The following is a 20,204-nucleotide window of genomic DNA, read 5'->3' on the forward strand; positions in this document are numbered from 1 at the left end:
CCAGGAACACACTTGAAAACAGCCAGTACTGAAATTTTAAAAGTAATTTACCATGGCTTTCCAGGATTAAGAGAGATACATGTGAACACTTTTATAGTGTTTGAATGTAGTGTTTTCAGAGAAAGTTGCATTTTTTTTTAAACTTAAAACACAATTAAATCATTAGTTTTACTCATTTTTCTTAAAGCTGATTAAAGTTCACTGTGAATCCCAGCTATACATATGCTACAATGACAACTTGATGGTTCTACATGATGCATCATTTAACTTTTACTTAACAAAAGCCTTTTGATGCATAATCCTTTTCATCCAGGATACTTTTGTAGATTAGTCTTGCTTCTCAAGTTTCACTCTGAACTAGGCAGTTGCTGCCCATTTCAACTTTGTTTGCCATGAAAACTTTGCATGAATCATCTATAAAATAATACAATGCAATGTAAATTTGTGAGCTAGCCAATAGAATTGGACAAACTTGCATAGGAAGGTTTTTTAATTGTGCATTCAGTGCTATTTTAAAGCTAATAAACCAGAAATAAACAACCATAGGCCATGCTGCTAAATTTAAGACAATTCTGCAAAAGTGAAGCTCGTGTTCATATATAAAAATTGTTTGTCAATTTATTTCTCGCTATAAAAACTTGATACAACTATTTAATATTCAAGATTGTGTTACAAATTCTAGTAAAACACCTAAGATGTATTCTTTGTTTAGATGCACGTGGTTGAACTGGTAAATGATATTCAATGTGTTTTGTAAACCAATATATTTTGTCACAATAACTTACAGTGCAAAATAAAGGTTTCCATTTTCTAAGCATCACATTTTGCTACAAGGGCTTGTAAGCTATACACACACACACACACACATATATATATATATATACACACACACACACACACACACACACATAAGGGTATGAGAAAATTTTCAACGCATTTCTAGTTTATTACAGCAGCTATTTGTTTGCTCTCTCTGATAATATCAATGGCTATTGGGAACCACAGAAATTATGAAAATTAAAATTCATAGCCATCACTAGTAGGATTTTACACAGGGCTCCTTCTAACTCCTTTGTAAATGTACAACTACAACAAATTAAGTAACAGAAGTTCTATTGAAGTATAAATATACTTGTATGCAGAGTACAAACTATTATATCTATTACACGTGGATCATTACTAACAACATGCAATATAAGTCACACTTGCTTTACATTTTGCAGAACTGTGTTTATATATTTTAGCTGTTGGAGAACAGTAAATAGTCAGTTATCATTAAGACTTTGAAAGAGTCTACTCAAACATGTGACAGTATATTCTACCAGGAAAATTGACAACTTGGATCCCCAAGTATTTCATGCATAGATTTCTAATTTCACATCATAATGGTACATTCATGAAAATAAATTTTGGTTCACATGCATCCAAAAAGTAACAAAATTAATTTTAGTGTCATAATGCAGCTACTGACTTTAGGGTAAACAAACACATTTTGATTTGGAAGTGGGTGTTAGATATATTAACATACTAAATATTACAAACCAGCTTGATACATGTAAACAGTAGTTAAGTGATGGATTCACATGGTTTCCTTTCTTTTCTGAAACCTCAGTCACACCACTGTCAACGAAAAGAGAGATATACTGGATTGATTTGCATATTTGTGTGTAAGCTGTCAAGCAGGTGACCTGTTAATTGGTCAAGTCTGATTAATCTGGCCTTCACATCACAAAGTCTACATTCAAAAGAAACATAACTTTAATCTCATTATCGAGCAGCTTGTTTGTAAAGAGGCCGATTATTGATCACAAAGTGTTACTTCTAGCATCTTTCAAGACTAATGGTAATTAGCAAACAGACTGACTGAGAGACTGCAGGATACCTACTTGGACTTGTAAATTAGTATATAATCATCACATATACTTGTTTTAAAGAGTTAAAAGTTTCACCCTCAGGATTTAACATCCAAAGGTTTTTAACATTCAGTTCTGAAATCCTGTGGAGAACCCTGCTCTATACAAGAATATATGCAGTACAAGCATCAAACAGAAGAATCCAGGGAAAGCATCAATACTGAAATTTAAACCCTCATTTTGTTTCAACATTTGCTAATGCTACGTTCATAAAAGCATACCCTGTATAGTCCCAGCTATTAATGTTTACCATGTTGGTCTATGTTACAAGTGATGAATTCCTAACCTTTTATAACACTTTTGTTCTTTTTAAAGCAAATATGTCTATATCTCCTTCCAAAAAGTTGAAAGTATAATACGTACATCTAAAAGAGTGAAAAGCTACTGAGACTATCTGTGTAATTTTTTACAATGGAACTACAGAAACAGTTTCAATTGAACAGTAGTGATACTACTTCTTGTTTCCATGTCAAGTGGTTTAATCTTAAAAAATAAAAATGTTTAGTTTGTAAGAGAAAGCAACTCTTGTAAAAAATTACTTTTCCTTTGCATCTAAAACTGTTCAGAATTTTTTAATTAATCATTTAATCTACCTTTACAGCAAAGATATATAGATCTATATTGTACTTCAAAATAGCTTCACTTTCAATTATGCATGTTGAAATTAGCTAGAATGTTATAAACGAATATCATACTTAAATGAGTGAAATTCTGAGCAGTAGTTTTCTAATATTTCAGCATATGTTCTATATTTAAAATAACTAAAATCAGCACACACTAATAAATGCACACATTAAGATACAAAAATGTTAAGTACTGTGAACAATTTAGGCTAAGTTTCTTTTTGTACACACGTTTCAAAAGAAACTTCTCCATGCTTGCAGTAACCATACAACTAAAATAATATTCCATTTAAATATTTAAGTGTTATTTTGTTAAAAAAAAACAAGCAAAGAACTACAAGAGACCATGTATGAATTGCCAGAGATGCATGTAGGACTCAGCTGTACATCGTTTACGATTAATTTTACATAAACAGTCCAACAAGCATCATACGTGTTATATTTCTGAATACTTTTCTGTCAGTCTTTTTATCCAGAATGAACATGTAAATAAATTCAGCTGTTAAGACTTAAATGAATGACAACTTGCCTTAAAAAGACAATCCTTGGCTTAACACTCGCATGCGTACATAGAATCTAGTCGAAGTTCAATGATCCTTGCATAAACACATCATTTTTTTTTTTAAAAAAAGAAAAAAACTATTATGAAAAAATAAGCTTTCCAGAAATTTTCTACCACAAAGACCTACAACTTGGGAAACGGCTTCACTAGGTACAGTTTTTCACCTTGTGGACTGGTGTAGATTGGCACTCGTTTGTAGTGTTCAACAAGCTCATCTAGGCCATTAAACCTACGCTGACCAATACAGTAGATACCGTTTTCTACATGGACTCGGAAATGTTTATTTCTGATGGGAGACTTAACAGATACAGAAAAATCTCCAACCTAACAAAAAAACAAAGATTAGAAATAAAACGTTCTTATACTTGCTATATATAAAACTGTTTAGTTTTGTTAAAAAGAGAAAAATACAAAAATTAAACATTATGAACAAAATTACAATTAATTATGGTAAGTTTTGAATGTGATACTCTTCAAATATATGCAAGCAAATACTTGAAACTCAAATGCATATATTTTTAATTAAATAGGAGCCAGCATCAAAAAAGAAGGATAACACAAGATATACTAGTTATTAACATTCTAATATTCAAGAAAATCTAATGGCTACAATACTCTTAAAAGACACTACAAACTGGACTATTTCACAATGCTCATCGAGTCCTCTTAAAATCAAATCATTTTTATTTCTCATAGAAATATGACATAAATGATTAACAATTATTCAAATTCCTATTCATACTTAAATATTCTCATTGTTTCATAACATTATGTACCAAGTACTTTATCTGCTGAATTATTTTTAAATACTAAAATCCTTACATGTGACCTTTCATCTATAATAGCTAGTATTACACTGAGAAAAGGTAAGAATAGAAAAATAGTAGGAGCACAGTATATCAATAGGCTATCAGTCAGGCAAAGATATAAGGAAAAAATTACAATATTGGCCATAGTCCTTGAGAAATCTGATAATGCACACCAATATATTTTGTGTGTTGTCACACGTAAATAGTTGAAACAAGAATATATTTGCTATGACGTGCAACATGTGATTGCTATCTGCTATAAATATGTCTCAACAGAGCAGTTTGGGATTTTTTTAAAGTGTCTGAAAACGACAACCAGACAGCTTATTGAAAACTATGTGCTGCAAAAATTTCATGTGGAAGCAACACTGATAAAGGTTTCAAGAAGCTGCCTGCTATGCAAACGTTGTTGACATACCTGGAACAAATGGACACAGAAAAAACAACAATTGAACAACCTGGCACAAAAAAATCAAAGCAAGCAGATGACAGCATTCTACATAACCCAACAACATCCTGTGTTTGATGTTTGACAAAATATTGAAGGAAACTGTTGATGGGGTATAAACAAATGGAATAAACAGCAGTGCTGCCTTTCAAAATCACAAGAATCACTTAAAAATTGCAATACTGTTTCCTACTTTGGCTGAAGCTGCACAAAAGTTTCTTTCTGCTCTTGAAGCAATACTGACAGCAAACAGTTGTTCAGTGTTCTCATATGATGTGGATGAGAAGAGTAACAGGCTGATGTGTGATAAAACAGAAATGTTACTTTTTATGAAGAATTTTCCACTGATGGACTTGCTATGCCTTGCTAAATAAAAGTTGGAAGCAATGAGTATAATTCCGATTTTTTTTTTACCTGAATAAATAAATTACTTAAACTTATAACCTCCACCACCAAAGGTGACAGAGGTCATTTTTTTCCCTGTGTGTATGTTTGTTAGCAAGATTTCTCGAAAACAGATGAATGGATTTGGACAAAAGTGGGTATACATTTGGACTGTGACCCAACTTAGAAGTAATTATTTGGAGGGTCAAGATCACGCAAGGTCATGAAAATCCAAAAAATCCCTCTGTTAACATGACTGATTTTTCACACTTTTTTGCTCTATAACACAGTCAAAAATTATCAGATTTTGACGAAACCAGGTGGACATATGTAGAATATTATTCTTCATTTTCCTGCCAAAATGGTCCACATCCATTGATAATGACAAACGTATGGAAAAAGTTTTGTATTTTTTGAGAGCCAAATATGATCAATGGTGCATGGCAGAGGTATGAACTCTAACGAGTGCCTCTCTAGTTACTGTTAGTTTTTATTTCTAATACTACTACAAAACGTAATGCATCAGTTTCTTTTTATATTCTTTTCTGTCTTGATCTGTATTGTTTGCAAGCTTATTCACACAGCACTTTGCAGCCAAAAGCTGTTTTTTATTCCCTGAAATGGCAAAGTTGTTAAGCTGAATTTTGTAAAATAAATTGAACAGTTTTAATCTGCTTTTGTCTTGGTGAAGTTAATACTAATGTTTACAGGTATAAAGTTTCTGCTATAAACAAATGAAAGTTATAGTTCAAACCTTAATATTTGTTTATATTTTGCTGTTTCTAGAAACACTAATGCAAAATATTTTTTGAATTTTTTTTTTTTATGACTGGTATTCTATTTATTCATTTTCTGAGCTAAGTTGATCAAGTTAAATACTATTTGAGAATTTTTATTATAAATGCAAACAAAAAAAATCACCAACAGATTAAATTTTAATTTATATCAGTAGTTTGAAATACCTTACCTACACTACTACTAAATATCAATATTGGCTAATATAGTTGGGTACTCAGTATGAAGCAGGAAAATCTTAATCAGTGCACCCCAAAAATTAGATTAGCTCACTGTTTTCACTTCAGAGAAGCAAACAGGCAAACAATACAGTTGTGCCTATATGAACTTATATGGCAAACTGAAAATATCATGCAACAACCATCTGTTCCAAGAAATGTATCTTGCCATAGATTTGAAGACTGTCAGAAAAAATAGATCCATTACGGGCAAATATATGTACATGTAGTTTTCCTGTGGTTTCCAGTGAGAACATCAGCATTTAATCATATGTGCACAGATGGGGTCAAAGTGCATATTTCACTCTTCATTTTACCCCACATTGCCAATTTAATGACAGTTCATGACAGAGGAGAGTAAATACCAGTACAGTATATAGGGATACTAAAAAAACTATAAATATGAATGTTGGAGGTTCTACAGGTTACGCAAATGCAATATACAAACTGTACAATGGACAAAAGTATCTTACTTTTTAACTTTGCATCCTGACTTTTCAGAGTCAGACTCATGCTGTCAATTCAAGGACATATCTTGAGTAAAATTCTTTGCAACACATTCAATTCTTTGAGTAAAATAGACTTGTATATTTCACTAAAAGTTGCCATTGTTTGTGTAGATACACATAGTTAATTCAAAATTACAGTCAACATTTCTTCTACATTACAGGGTTGGTCTAATGGACAGATCCATGCACATTTGGTCAGATTAATTGGTTGGAAAAATTGTATACACTTTTTCAGCCATAATCTACCATGTGGGAAGAACCTAACAACATGATGAGGCAAACTTTGCACAATCATAATCATAACAAATTAAGAAACAATCTGTTGAATAAATCATTTCCAAATATATTGGAGCATATAGTTATGCACACCACATCACACTTCAAATTATAAAATGTCCAGTTGGCCCTAAATCAATAGTACAATAATGCCCATTGATATATTTTCTCTTCTTATGATTACAGATGTTGAGTACATTATATTAAAATGATTTTAAGAGCCTCTCACCACATCATTACAGTTCATGTCACCACATCAAGTCATGCTCTGACAACCAAGCATTTTGACCATAGCCCTCAGTGTAATTTCCTTTGCAAAAGACTATTGTAAGGCAGTCATATCCATGGCATAATACCATTCCATACAAGCTTTCCATAATCCAAGTAGTGTACATGGATAACAGTTTCTCAGTGCCTGTTTCAACAGTTAAAACAGAATTCCATAGGTACTGCATCTGGGAACTTGACCAGTATGCTTTTGTATGAAGTAGTATAAATACCTATTTCATCCTCCAGCTGCTTGAAGTTTGTGATGGTTCAACTGGAGGTATGACTGGAGGCATTATCTTGGTAAACTCCTATCTTATTGTGTATTATTGCCTGAGGAATGTGAATGGCTTTTGCCACTGTTCTGTATGTTCATAAATTCTCACTTGTTAAAAGATACTGCTTTTTGCTTAAATGGCTGGAATAAGACTTGTTGCAGGTTCCATTTTGGATCGTCATGGTGCCCCGAGTTGATTTATATTCCTTTGTTTTCTAATAGCAGTAAGTTCAAGGGATAGCCCTATCTTGAAAATTCTACATTCCTGATCTGAACACATCTTTATGATCTTGTGTATGAATATTTTGCTTCAGAAATAATTTAATATACTGTACTCAACCCTCAATATAATCTAAAAATGTAATTTTAGAAAAGTAAGGATTAGTACTGAGTATATGGAAATATATATATATTACACACATTTACAAAACATAGCAAGTACAAAAATGTATGACAGTGGGGTACATTGGAGGATCTGAAATATTTTAAAAACATACAAGAAGAATCAAATTAAACATGGTCCAATGAGCATATTGGAACAGGCCAGTTTGTATTATCTGTTAACAGAGGTACAGACAAGAGTCATTGTCATTCAAGAGATGCTATTATACATGAATTTAAAGCTTTAAACTACCAATGTGATAGAGTTTTTATCAATCTTTAAAATTTGTTTGAAAAAAATCACTGCATTTTACTGTTTTTGAACAAGAAAAGAGAAACAACAATATATTACTAACATTTGTTTCACTATCACGAATGAGAAAATCTCCATCCTGGGCAGTGTTATTGAGCATCTGGTCACAGTGGTTACGTGAGATGCTACCAAAGTACCATGGTCTGCCAAGTAGGTCTTGTCTCATTACAGGAGTTGGCAAAGGCCCTCGATTTTTGGCTTGCACCATAGGTGAGGCTTCCCAGGCCATTACACCCTTATTTGTCATCTCTGTTTGTAACTGAGTGACATCTGCAGAAGCACCTTCTATGGCCCCACACCTCCAGCCCAAAGATGAAGCAGAGCCTATTGAGTCCAAAGTTCCCTCTCCTATTGGTGGCGGCAAGATCACTTGAACATATGTTTTAGGCACCAGTCCAATCTCACCATTTTGATTCCGAGCTTTCCACCAGCCAGGATCATTAACAGGTTTTTCAATCACTTCAAGGTTCTCATCTTTTTGAAAGGATAGTTCTTCTTTATTTTGGGCGGTGTAAGAATACAAGGCTGTCACAATGTCTAAACACTCACCTTCTTTTAAAACACTGGCACCATTTCCAAAGGAGACTTGAGGACACTTATTAACACCGTTTTTATCATCACCTTCTTCAAAAATGTAATTCGAAGGAAACCATCCAATGGCTCCGTTAAACTCGCCTTTCCACCATCCATCACTAGACTTTTCTAGAACTAAGATACGAGTTCCTTTCACCAAAGAAATTTCATCTGACTGTCGGGCAGTATAGTTATATTTTGCTACAGCTATTATATGAGTGGTGACTTTAGTCCTTGATGGGAGATCATGAGCAGAACTTATACTGGAGTCATCACTGGCAGCAACTGGAGAGTCAGTTGGAGATGTTTTTGACTCACTTCTTCGTCTAACCTTTTTTCGGATACTGTCAAATATGGAAGGTTTCTCTCTCTTCACATAGTTGGATGGGACAAAACCAAACTGATTCTTGGAATTACACACTTTCCACCAATGTTTACTGTCGTCCAGAAGGAGCAGCCGCTCACCTTTCTTTATGTCCAGCTCCTGACTACCTTGAGCAGTGTAATCATACTTAGCTATGACATACACTTCTTCAATGCTTTTTCCTGAAAACATTATAAAACAATTATTCTGAAGTACAAGAACTGTTTTAATAACTTTGTTATTAAAATCACACATTTACATTACACAACATTTTTTCTGAGCATCTCAAAACTGCAAAAAAAAACAACTTTTAAAGCCAAGTTTATGTTACTTTATATTGTAAGTCTACTGGTTCTTCACAGTAGAAGGGGATAAGTTACAAACACATTATAGAAATAACCAACCAATGTCTTGATACACATTTCACTTTTTCTGACCTGTACTATGGTATGGGTATGCTCTATCAGATTATACTGCAATCAAGATCAAAGTTCCAAATTTATGATGTGTGGACTATTATTCGGGTGCACAAAAATGGTACAAATAACAGGCTATACAGTCCCAAAAATTAAATGGACCAGATGTTTAAAAGAGGGTTAAATTACAATTTGTTTTGTAATTTACATAAAATATAAAAATAAATCTTAACCCTCTCACTACAAACAGGTCAAAAGGTGCATGTCATGGCATTTTAGAGTTATTTTCAAAATTTAATTAAACAACTTTATTATCAACAAATGTCAATAAAGTTGGCATCAAAATTTAGTTTATAATTCAAATTTTAATATATGTTTTAACTACTTAAATACAAAAAAAATACTAAAAACAAAATGCTAAATTTTTTTTTTTGGTGTCACATTACATGTTCTCTTCTCTTATGCCTACCATACAACATCTATAGTGGTTAACGATTAAGAAACTCAAATTTCAGACATTATCAAGCTAAAATATAAAATAAGAGCCTCCCACTTTTTTAATTTGCTGAGATATCAATATATTTAGCAAACCTACCAGAGTAGCCCCTCCTGCTACTACAATCGTTTTAAACCTCTTGTCTACTCACACCTACTTCTCTTAAGTATTTCAATAATCAATAGAGAAAGCACATACCAAGCTTCCTAAATCTGACAGCCATTTGTAATTGGCTTGAAGAGGAAAGCCGGAATTTTAATGGAAATTTTTAGGTCTATTTACTAAGTTGTTGCTCTGAACAGAAATGAGATTATTTTAACTCACATATAGCTTAGTTAGAAAGCCATATACATTACAGCAGTTTTTATGTACCATTATATTCATTTCATAATTTTTCTTGGTTTTCTAAGGTGCATGTTCGAAATCCACAAAAATCAATGTTTTTCCCCTCCACTTGAAAGAATAAAAAAGGTTTACAGTGAGGCTTAACAAGTATGACGCATTAGTAAAAATTAATTTTATTGCATTGTTCTATGTTTTAAGAAAAATAATTAAAAATTAAGCATTTGTGAGTAAACACTAATAAGATATACATACACGTTCATAAAAACTTACACACTTTGTACACACATACAGCAAAATTCTGACAACCCTGGGAAGATAACTAACATCCAAATACCTACCAAGTTTTCTGGATTGGCCCAAACTTTGTTCAAAGCAATATCATAAAAATTTTCTCACACTTTTATTACTTCAGACAATTCTCCTTGCAACCAAAGTACTGTAAACAGCCAATAAATCCTCTCCCACTGTGTTCTTGGAGCTATGATTATGATAAATTCTGTGGGAATCATTGGCTTATTGTACTGCACATGCTTGTTTCCTATTGACAGTGTTGTTTTACAGCATCACATAAACAGTCTAATGGCAGGAGCAGTTATTCATTGCTTTATGTTTGGCAGGTTTCTACTTCACCTGCTAACAGTAAAATAAACTCAGGAAATAGATGTGAAAAGTTTTGGAGTAAAAACTGTCACAAATACTTTGGAACTTTGTGGTCAATACTAAAAAGGCCAGAACAGTACTACTCATTGTACTTCACTTTTTTTTATGGTGGTTATGAGTTCAGTTAAATTGATTGAATGCCTATAGAATTAGGGTAGAGAAAATAACAGATAAAATGTAAAGTTTTAGTGAAAAAAGAACATTTGATATTTATTTAAGAGAAGTATTTATAATCTGAAATAGAAAAAACATTTTGTACTCAAAGTAGTCAACACTCTGACTCCATATGTTCACAGACAAATTTTTTGTAAAAAGACTTAATTAAAAATTCTGACTTTAGTGTCTACAGAATAGTTGTAATGTTTACTAAAATTTCATGAAGATACACAAAACATGTTAAAAATTATAGTATTGAAACTCTGATGGTCACTTTTGGGTCTTGTGGTCGGTGTAATCCACTGAGGCAGTAGAGAAAAGGTTAATCAAACCTTTCGCTATTAATGCAAGATATAAAAGTTGTAACACTCCATAAAACCACTGACAAGTCAGTGAAAATTAGAAAAAATATAAACTTGCAAAGCACTTGTTAATATAATTCATCTTACATGAAAACATCTACTGTATGTTTGAGCACTGCAAAAGTTAAAACATTGCAGCTTAAAAAGAATAATGGAACCAACAGCCACTGCCCCACATTTACTGAAGAACTGGCTCTGTTCCCCTACAAAAAAAACAATATTCATGAGCATGACTGGCTGCTATTCCCCTCAAAGGTTGCCATTTTAGTAGCAATATCTCCAATATCAAACAAATGACAATTTTTCTTTTTAATATTGTACTCTATTTCAAAAAATTGACTGAATAAAAAGACCATTTGGTTTCTATAAATGTATCAGTTTTCCAAGTATTAAATATTGAGGCATTAAGAATTTGCTCATTTGAGAGTATATCCCTTTTTAAAAGTTACAAGCATTATTTAAAGTCCAACCACACTAGAATTATTGTTATATACATTAACAGGTATGCATAAAGAAAAAGTGAACTTAGTATAGTACCCCAAGGTCAACCTGTAGTTGGCCTTAATCCTATGTATATGGGTGGGAGAAGTGCACATGCCATGACCTTTTACAAAGTGTCATTCCACATGGTGTTATGTATTTGATGTCAGAGGTATCAATTATTTGTTTTACCCTACACATGCATTTCAGAGGTTCTTGTAGTTATGCAAATGTAATATGCAAACTGTACAATGAACAAAAGTATCTATATTCTTTACATAAGTACCATTTTGCACTCTGACTTTTCAGAGTGTGAGTCAGACTAATGTCATCAATTCAGACATATCTTAAGTACAAATATTTTTGTAACATATCTAATTTTCTATGTACAACAGACCTGTATATTTTACTAAAAGCTTGTCACATTTTGGGTGGATACATATAGTAAATTCAGAACTATAGTCAACATTCCTTCTCCAATGGACCAACCTATCAACAACTGATAGAGACTTGTACCATAAACCAAAGAAATTTTGCCCTTAAATCTCCCAATTCTTACTTAACAATTAAGGCTTTATAAAGTTATTGATACACTAAACTTTGATATTTCTTGTAATCTTTCACATTAAGAATTGATCTTCAGGTTTCTTTAAAAAAAATTGTGTATTTTTTAAAACAATTTAATACAATTATCTTCCACCACTCCAGCAATTTAGCTTTGGCAGTTTAACAAAGCCCCTAATGATTTAAAACACCTAAATAAGGTCATCTCTAGTTCTTTATTCTAAAGAAGAAAAGAGTTTAAATATTTGAGTCTTTCTTAAATGTTTCAAATAAGGAACCATTTTTTATGGCTTTCACACCATGACAATTGTTGTTGTAAAAAATTAGTTTTCTGGCTACTGCTACGCATTTTGTGTCTTAGCCAGCCTTAGGAGCTCTGGATCGAGCTTACACGTCATCAGCAATGAATATGGCGAACACAGTGCAGTTGGAATACTATTATTATTATATACAATCTTCTAATTCTTGTAAATACCAAAAGGACTAGATAAAGAATGAAGTGTTAGAAAATATAATAGGCCTAATACTAATGTCACGTAACAAGTATAACTAAAGGAACCATTATGACAGGCCATTTCTAAACTTTTTCAACTAAATTAAGGAGACTAAAACTAAACACAATATTCCAAATGAGTCTTTACCAAAGTATTGTAAAAAGTGATGATAAACTCTCCAAACTTAAGACATTTTCTGTACACAGAACCTAGAACCCTGTAAGCTCATTTCACCATTTCCACACAATCAGCTTAAGATTCAAAGCTTTTATTAATCATAACACCCAAATTTTTCTTACTCTCCAGAACATTAACATTATTTACACACACAAGCAAACATCTTTTTAAATTTCCATATTCTAAATATAAAATTTTACATATTTCATTGTTGAACTCATTTTCTAAAGTCTAGCCCATTCAGCAAGACCGTAGAAGTCCTTTGGCAATAATGATGCATTTTCCAAAGAATCAGCCTTACCCATCAGTTTAGTATCAATCATAGGCAAATTTAGAAATTTTACTGCTTATAAAATATATCCCAATCAGTGACATAAAAAATAAACAACAGAGGTCTCAAGGAAGATTCTTGAAGAACCCCACAAGTCACATTTTCCCAATTTGGAATGATGCAAATTTGCCCCAACTCTGTTTTCTATCTTCAAGCCAATTTTTATTCTATCTTTTGAGTTTTAATCTCAATTTAACCTATTAATCAACATATTATGAGGAACTTTATCAAAATCCCTCTGAAAGTCTAGATACAGGACATTAAGGTGCTTTCCAAGTGATCCTGTCAATTTACAAGTTAATTGCAATGGTTCCCATGCCATATGTAGCATTTATTTCATTGGCTATGCAAAGATGATGGGGCAGTGTGCACATGCATCATTTTCTATGTAATTCTATTTAATACGAGTGATCAGTTTGGGAATCAGCCATTAAGGCAGTAGAAATGGGAACAATTGTAAATGGCTATAGCATGCAAACAATGTGTCTGAACTACCTGTGCTAATTGTAAATGGCTATAGCATGCAAACAATGTGTCTGAACTCCCTGTGCTACATGAGGCATTAAACAATACTTTCATTTGGCACAAGCTTTACATCATAGGAATTAAAAAAGTTGACAAACTTCAACCATTCATATGACTGCTTATTCATCTAAACTAAAATTTTGGGCTGTCCACCCAAGTTCCTCTAATAAGTATAATTAAAATTAGTTAAGCTAATTCTTCACCACTTATGACAAGATGATACCAGACAACTTTTTATACACAAATGGGGCATAAAGGGGCCTTTTGCCTCACTAAGGATGTCCTGTTCTAATTCCAACCTCCCTCAGCAAACAGAAAAAAAGAAGAACATTCCCAGGATGTAATGCAAAATTACTAAGGAAATAGACAAAATTGATTTACAAGTTTCTTTTATGTTGAATTCTAAGAGCAGTAGGACAAGAATTCATAGTATAAAATATAAATTTAGAAAGGTCAGACACATCTCCAGTCAAGGTAATGTTATTTTTTCAACAGGGTTTACAAATTTACCATCTATAATAATAAAGGCTGCAAATTTATAGATCTTTAAAAAAAAATTAGGAAACTGAATAAACATGCAAGTAAACTGTAAGAATGGGAACAACATATTTCTGTGTATCAGTGATTGATTATCATGATATAGCCATCAGAACTGATAAAGAAACCTGGCACTCATCCAGGTTTCCTTATTATTTCTCCTGGTGGATGGGTCTTTCTAAGTGGGCATAAGGCATCCTAGATTCCAATAAATTTAATCCATATATTGCACATGTAGATGAATATAATTACCAATACAGGTTAAATATTTTAACAATTAAACTCCTCAGTTTTCTGATTCACATAACATGATGCAATGTTTGGTTTTAAATAGAATTCAACTACAATTAAACAATCTGGATATCCCTCATACACTATAAATATGTTAGTGAAATTATGGGTCATAATCATGGTAGTTAAACTTGAAAAAAGTATATAGTTGTTTTTAATTCTAAAAATATGTTATAATTTTATTGTAAAGACAAAATATAAAAGTTAAACATTTTTATAGTTAATAAACTTGCTTGAGCAAGACGTATTTATGGATACAATTTACGTTTAAAATGGATATTATGAATCAAAGTATCTTTGTATAAAAGGTGTTACTTAATTTTTAATCCGATATCATACATTGAAGTGTTAAAAATTCATAAAATAAGTAGATGTGCAATTTGACTAATTTCTTGAGTGCCAAATTGCATACTTAGCTCTGCCCTTGGTGAAAGCCCGATAGATCTGGTTAAAGACTACAAGTAAAATTAATTCTCAGTCCATATTGAGCTTTCTTTTTGAAGTTCTTGTAATGCATCTTGAATGTCTTACCTTAAAAGTTTTACAGATTATTTTAAGGAGACGGCACTCCTATATCTTTTTTCTCTTGAAAACACACACAAATTTGCTAAAAATAAGCCATATCTCTGCAAGGATTTTCAATAGTGTTCATTCTCCAAGAAAATTATTGTAAGACAGGAGAAGTAGATTGGAAGTGAGGAGATGTAGCAGTCAAGTTGAGAGAATTGGCAGAAACGACAAAGTAGTTGTGTCACTTCTTGTTCAAAGCAGCCTAGTTTACAGTAGAAATGTGGTCAAGATTTCTACTGTCTGAATTTGGTGCATTTAATGCATTGCATTTAACAATGGTCTTGAATTTTACTTCTATGAAAAACTTCTCTAATTCAGGTTTAAGCGCTTATTCTAACCTTAGTATAAACCACAAGTTAAATGGTATGAATCAAAAAAAGAGTGGGGACTTAATCAGCAGCAATATATTTATTCAACACATTGTAGCTGGATATTGTATTACTGTATACCTTGGTTATTATGGGAAACAACCTAAAATACTGAAAATTCTATTTACAAGTTTTAATTTATAGAATTTTGTTGTGGGACGAGTTTTGTTCAAACTCAACTATTTACAATAGCTATTGCAGTAATGATATAGGAGTTATTATGTAAACTATTTATCAATATATGGAAACGTTTAAGATGAATTTGGTTTTGATTTTGGACTACTTAGCATGCCAAGTTTTTTTAGATCAGTCCAGTCATTTAGGAAGATGTGCATCCACAACAGACAAAGTTTTCCTTGATATTAGATAGTTTGGCTGAATATGTATAGTGCATATGTAAAAAAATGCCTGTACCTCAATTTTTATATTCAGCTCTGCCAGGCAAAGCAAGGCAGAGCTGGATGAATACTATATGTTGCACAATGAACCAGAAATTGTAAGTCTGTTAAATTGAAAAGTACCAAGTCTATTATTATTATTCAAGATTTAAAAATTAAATTTCAACATCATATTGCAAAGTGATGGAATTTAGAAAAAAATCATTAGCATTTTGCCAGTAGCAACACATTCATGTTCTCACTCAGTCTCAGTAGTTAATGTGTAGAAACTGAAGTATTACAAAATAATGACAAACTAGACATTTGGATGGCTCATTCTTAATTTGGTGACTTCTGCTATACTTTACTTTTTACAATTTACTTTGTTTACATCCTGCCTAATTTTTTCTGTTTCTAATCATACTCACAGTAATATTAATACTAGAATTTTTGTGGATATTTTTTACACAACGATATGGGTGTAATTGTATGCGAAATTTTTGACTTGGTTATAGAAATTGCCATTATTAATATTTTCATGCTGACTGATTGAACTAAGTCACGGTGATGACAAGCTAAAAGGTAATTTAAATTAAATGACAATAACTTGAATAAACAACTTCAATTTTTCACAACGTGATACTATCATTGATAGTCTTAGTATTAGTAATATATTAACGCAGCTAACTTACCTTCTTTACACAGTTTCGAATTTGACATGACGTTTTTCAATAATCGTTTGAACTACAAACTAATCTCTCCCATCAAAATAATTAAAATACTATCTAATGTTTCAATAAGATCAGCTTAAACTTAAACAGTGCATGATTACAAATCACTCCTTCTCTTCAAATACCGTGATGTAACGATAACAGCGAGATCGCTACTCATCACTAGAATCGTTTCTGAAAATGTTTTATAACTAAATTTAATTCCACTAAATAAAATTCATTATGATTTGTGAGAAATTTGGCTCATGTAATATTTATAGCAATAGAAAATGAAAATTATTAAAATAGAATATAGTTTGTAAGTATAATGGGATAACCACGATATAAGAAATATAGATAAAATATATCAAAATAAAAGACAATATAAGTACTTAGAATATTAAATTTACATATTTCTGTTCGGTATATTCTACACATCAGTTATATTATTTTTAAGTATATTTTTAATTTGATTATCCCAAAACCAGTAATGTATCTCGGGGGTCCTTGTTTCCCGGCACCTCACTCCCCCGCTTTTTAACTTTTCTATTTAACAAAATAATATTCTCAAATCGTGGTCTCAAGATCACTATCACAATTCCATTAAAATGAAATCTAAGGATTAATCTTTCTTTGAAAAATTCAAACTGATGATTTTTCCTATCAATAAATTGCAACACAAAATATCTAATTGGACATCCACACTTAGCGCTTGAATGTTCCTAAGCCAGGTAGATTTGACCATAGATATTCTGGAAGCCTTTTCATTCCCCCACCCACTCTTTTCCCTTCTCAAGACTATGATAAGATATTTATTTATACATTAGTTGCGATTCCAATACACACCCATTGTCATCATTGTTTTATTATTATTATGCCAAAATAAAATAATTATATAGTTTATTTATAGTTTGTAAAACCGGAATATGAAAGGTATAAATAAAAAAGTAAATAAATTTAAGATTTTATTAATATCTAGGATACTACAGGTAAATTGCAAATACAAAATAGTGTTTAATTATGTTTATGCAATGTAATTTTCTATCCATTTTTACATCTGTATACGAAAATATTTTTATATCGAACTAAAATTTAAAATGTCGTAAAAAGAAACTTACAGGTACTTTATTAATTGTGAATACAAATTAGTGTATAATTATGTTTATGCAATGCCATTTTCTATATATTTTTATATCTGTATACGAAAATATTTTTTATATCGAAACTAAAAAACAAATTAAAATTTAAAATCTCGTAAAAAGAAACATATCTTTGAAGAAAAGGTTGAAATTTCTAAACATGACAATGATTAAAAATAATACATAAAAAAGATAAGCATTTTTAAACAACATTGCCATCTTTTACATTTTTCATCAAGAGATTCAAGTTATTCTGACAAAGAAATAAAAGAAATCAACATATTTGTATTGGATTTAATGAAGGGCAGGTTCTTTTTTGATGGTACTAAAGGTTTGCTCTTCTTAAATCTGTTAGTTTTCTGAACATTCGAATTGCGTAGAGATTCAAGACACCGTTCAACACTTAGATGGATAAAAACACTTTTCTTTATAAATAACTTTCAATAGAATTGGCTCGTTTATTGATTTATTTCTTTGGCGATTTGAAGTAGAAATCTACTGCACTTTGTTTAACATTCGAGACAGGCATAAAATTAGCATGTGCAAAGATCGTGTGTTAGGCAACGTGTAACTTTGTTTCCTTAAAATATACTCCAGCTGTGTAACAATGGTGTGATTACCTTCACACTTTTAAGTAATGTATTTTGTTTGTCTGCAATTAAGCATAAAGCTACACAATGGGCTATCTGTTTTCTGCCCACCACTGGTATCGAAACCCGAATTCTAGCGTTGTAAGTCCACAGAAATACCGCTGTGCCTGACTAATGTAAGCTTTAAACTTAGAGGGCAGTATCCTTGGTTAACTTTTTGACTCGTAATCTGAGGGTCGCAGGTTCGAATTCCCGTCCTACCAAACATGTTCGCCCTTTTAGCCGTGGGGACGTTAGAATGTGACGGTCAATCCCACTATTCGTTGGTAAAAGAATAGCCCAAGAGTTGATTGTGGGTGGTGATGACTTCCCTCTAGTCTTTCACTGCCAAATTAGGGACGAATAGCGCAGATAGCCCTCGTGTAGTTTTGCGCGAAATTCAAAACCAACCAAACCCTGCTTAACTATGAGTTACGTAGGGGTACTCTCTCCCTCAAGTTGGTGGGGGATCTGAGGGTGCATATTGATGTTTTTTATGCTCATTTAATCTATTAAAAATTAGCCATACCGGCGACATAAAGTATTGTAAAAATTAACATTTTGATCATTGATATTTTTTTCTTCTTAATTTTGTTTGGAGAAAAGAATCAGGTTAAGATTTTATGTCAAAGAAAATTCGATCTTGAATTTTCAATTTTATGCACACACACGCGTATACCTTGGTAGCCCCTGCCTTAAGAAGGTTTTTTTTTTAATTATGCACAAAGCTACACAAGGGCTATCTGTGCTCTGCCCACCACGGGTATCGAAACCCGGTTTCTAGCGTTGACATACCGCTGTGCCACTGGGAGGAGCCTTAAGAAGGAAAACTATCTTAGACGTTTCAGACAGATGTTTAGTTATTTATATTCACTGAAAACTCTAATCAGCTATCAAAATGCCTTGCATAAACAAATAATATGAGGCTACTCTCCTACCCTCACAAATGGATTTATCCTATTACTAACAAAACGATATTGTCATTGAAAGATCTCAACCTGACTGAAAGAAAAATGATATAAATACACTATAAACTAAAAGCTGGCAGAGGAAGCATCATATTTACATCATACTTTGTAACTCAAATATTAATGCTATCATATGAAACATTTATGTCATTAATATGTACATATATATATATATATTATTTTGTTAGTTTTCGTGATTAACGCGATTTCTACATTTACTTCACACATGTGTTGTTTTAAAACAATTCTTATAACAGTGTTCATTCTGTTGCTGTTATTATACGTTTCTGTGACACATTATGATATGTAGATAATCAATTACTTGGCCTTATTTGTACTGTTCATTTGCTGGTTTAACGAAGTGAGCTATCCAAAAAGTAACATAGAAACTACTGTGGTACAACGCAATCGAAATCATAAAGGGAACAAAATTATATTCCAATCAAATTATAAATGATAATTAGATATTTTTAATCTTTACAACGTCTCTGATAGTTGGCGATATTAATAAACAATATTTGGACTCGTAATACACAATCTTACTCTTGCGCATCTGGTGACAACTGATTTGTATGACCACGAATTTTAACAGCTTACTGTCAGATTATGTTTATTTGTAGTGACAAAATAATGAAACTTTGGAGTTATTTATAAATAATTTATAAGAAACAACAAAATATCTAGCAGACTCTCATATAAAATCCTTATTCGTTAACTTTTACAGAGAATATCGTACGTTGATATGTAACTCTGCAAATTTCGAATTGCTACGTTTTATAATAAATATATTATCATAAGATCACACTGTGCAGAAGATAAGTAAGGTTTGTAATAGTGAAAAAGGAATTAGAGCAAACTTAACTAAATCTTTGATAGGTTGTTTAGGCAGAGCATTCA

At 31.9% G+C, this 20,204-nt stretch overlaps 1 protein-coding gene across 1 annotated transcript; it reads right to left on the reverse strand.

The window, feature by feature from the left end:
- Nucleotides 1-2,857: 2,857 nt before the first annotated feature.
- Nucleotides 2,858-16,684, reverse strand: LOC106460194 (cytoplasmic protein NCK1-like). The gene is made up of 3 exons (XM_022386856.1): nt 16,554-16,684; nt 7,819-8,894; nt 2,858-3,422 (listed from the first exon to the last, which is right to left on the reverse strand). The coding sequence occupies exons 1-3, from the start codon at nt 16,579-16,581 to the stop codon at nt 3,222-3,224; spliced, it is 1,305 nt and encodes a 434-aa protein (XP_022242564.1). The 5' UTR covers nt 16,582-16,684; the 3' UTR covers nt 2,858-3,221.
- Between the last annotated feature and the right edge of the window lie 3,520 nt (nt 16,685-20,204).

Source organism: Limulus polyphemus, unplaced genomic scaffold, assembly GCF_000517525.1.
Source record: "Limulus polyphemus unplaced genomic scaffold, Limulus_polyphemus-2.1.2 Scaffold727, whole genome shotgun sequence".
NCBI classification, from domain to species: domain Eukaryota; kingdom Metazoa; phylum Arthropoda; class Merostomata; order Xiphosura; family Limulidae; genus Limulus; species Limulus polyphemus.

Excerpts from the sequence above, each read along its gene's own strand:
- LOC106460194 (XM_022386856.1), bottom strand. The coding sequence starts at position 16,581 with ATGTCAAATTCGAAACTGTGTAAAGAAG. Across the intron at positions 8,895-16,553 it reads TTCGAAACTGTGTAAAGAAG|GAAAAAGCATTGAAGAAGTG; the intron begins GTAAGTTAGCTG and ends TAATGTTTTCAG. Across the intron at positions 3,423-7,818 it reads TTCGTGATAGTGAAACAAAT|GTTGGAGATTTTTCTGTATC; the intron begins GTTAGTAATATA and ends TTTTTTTGTTAG.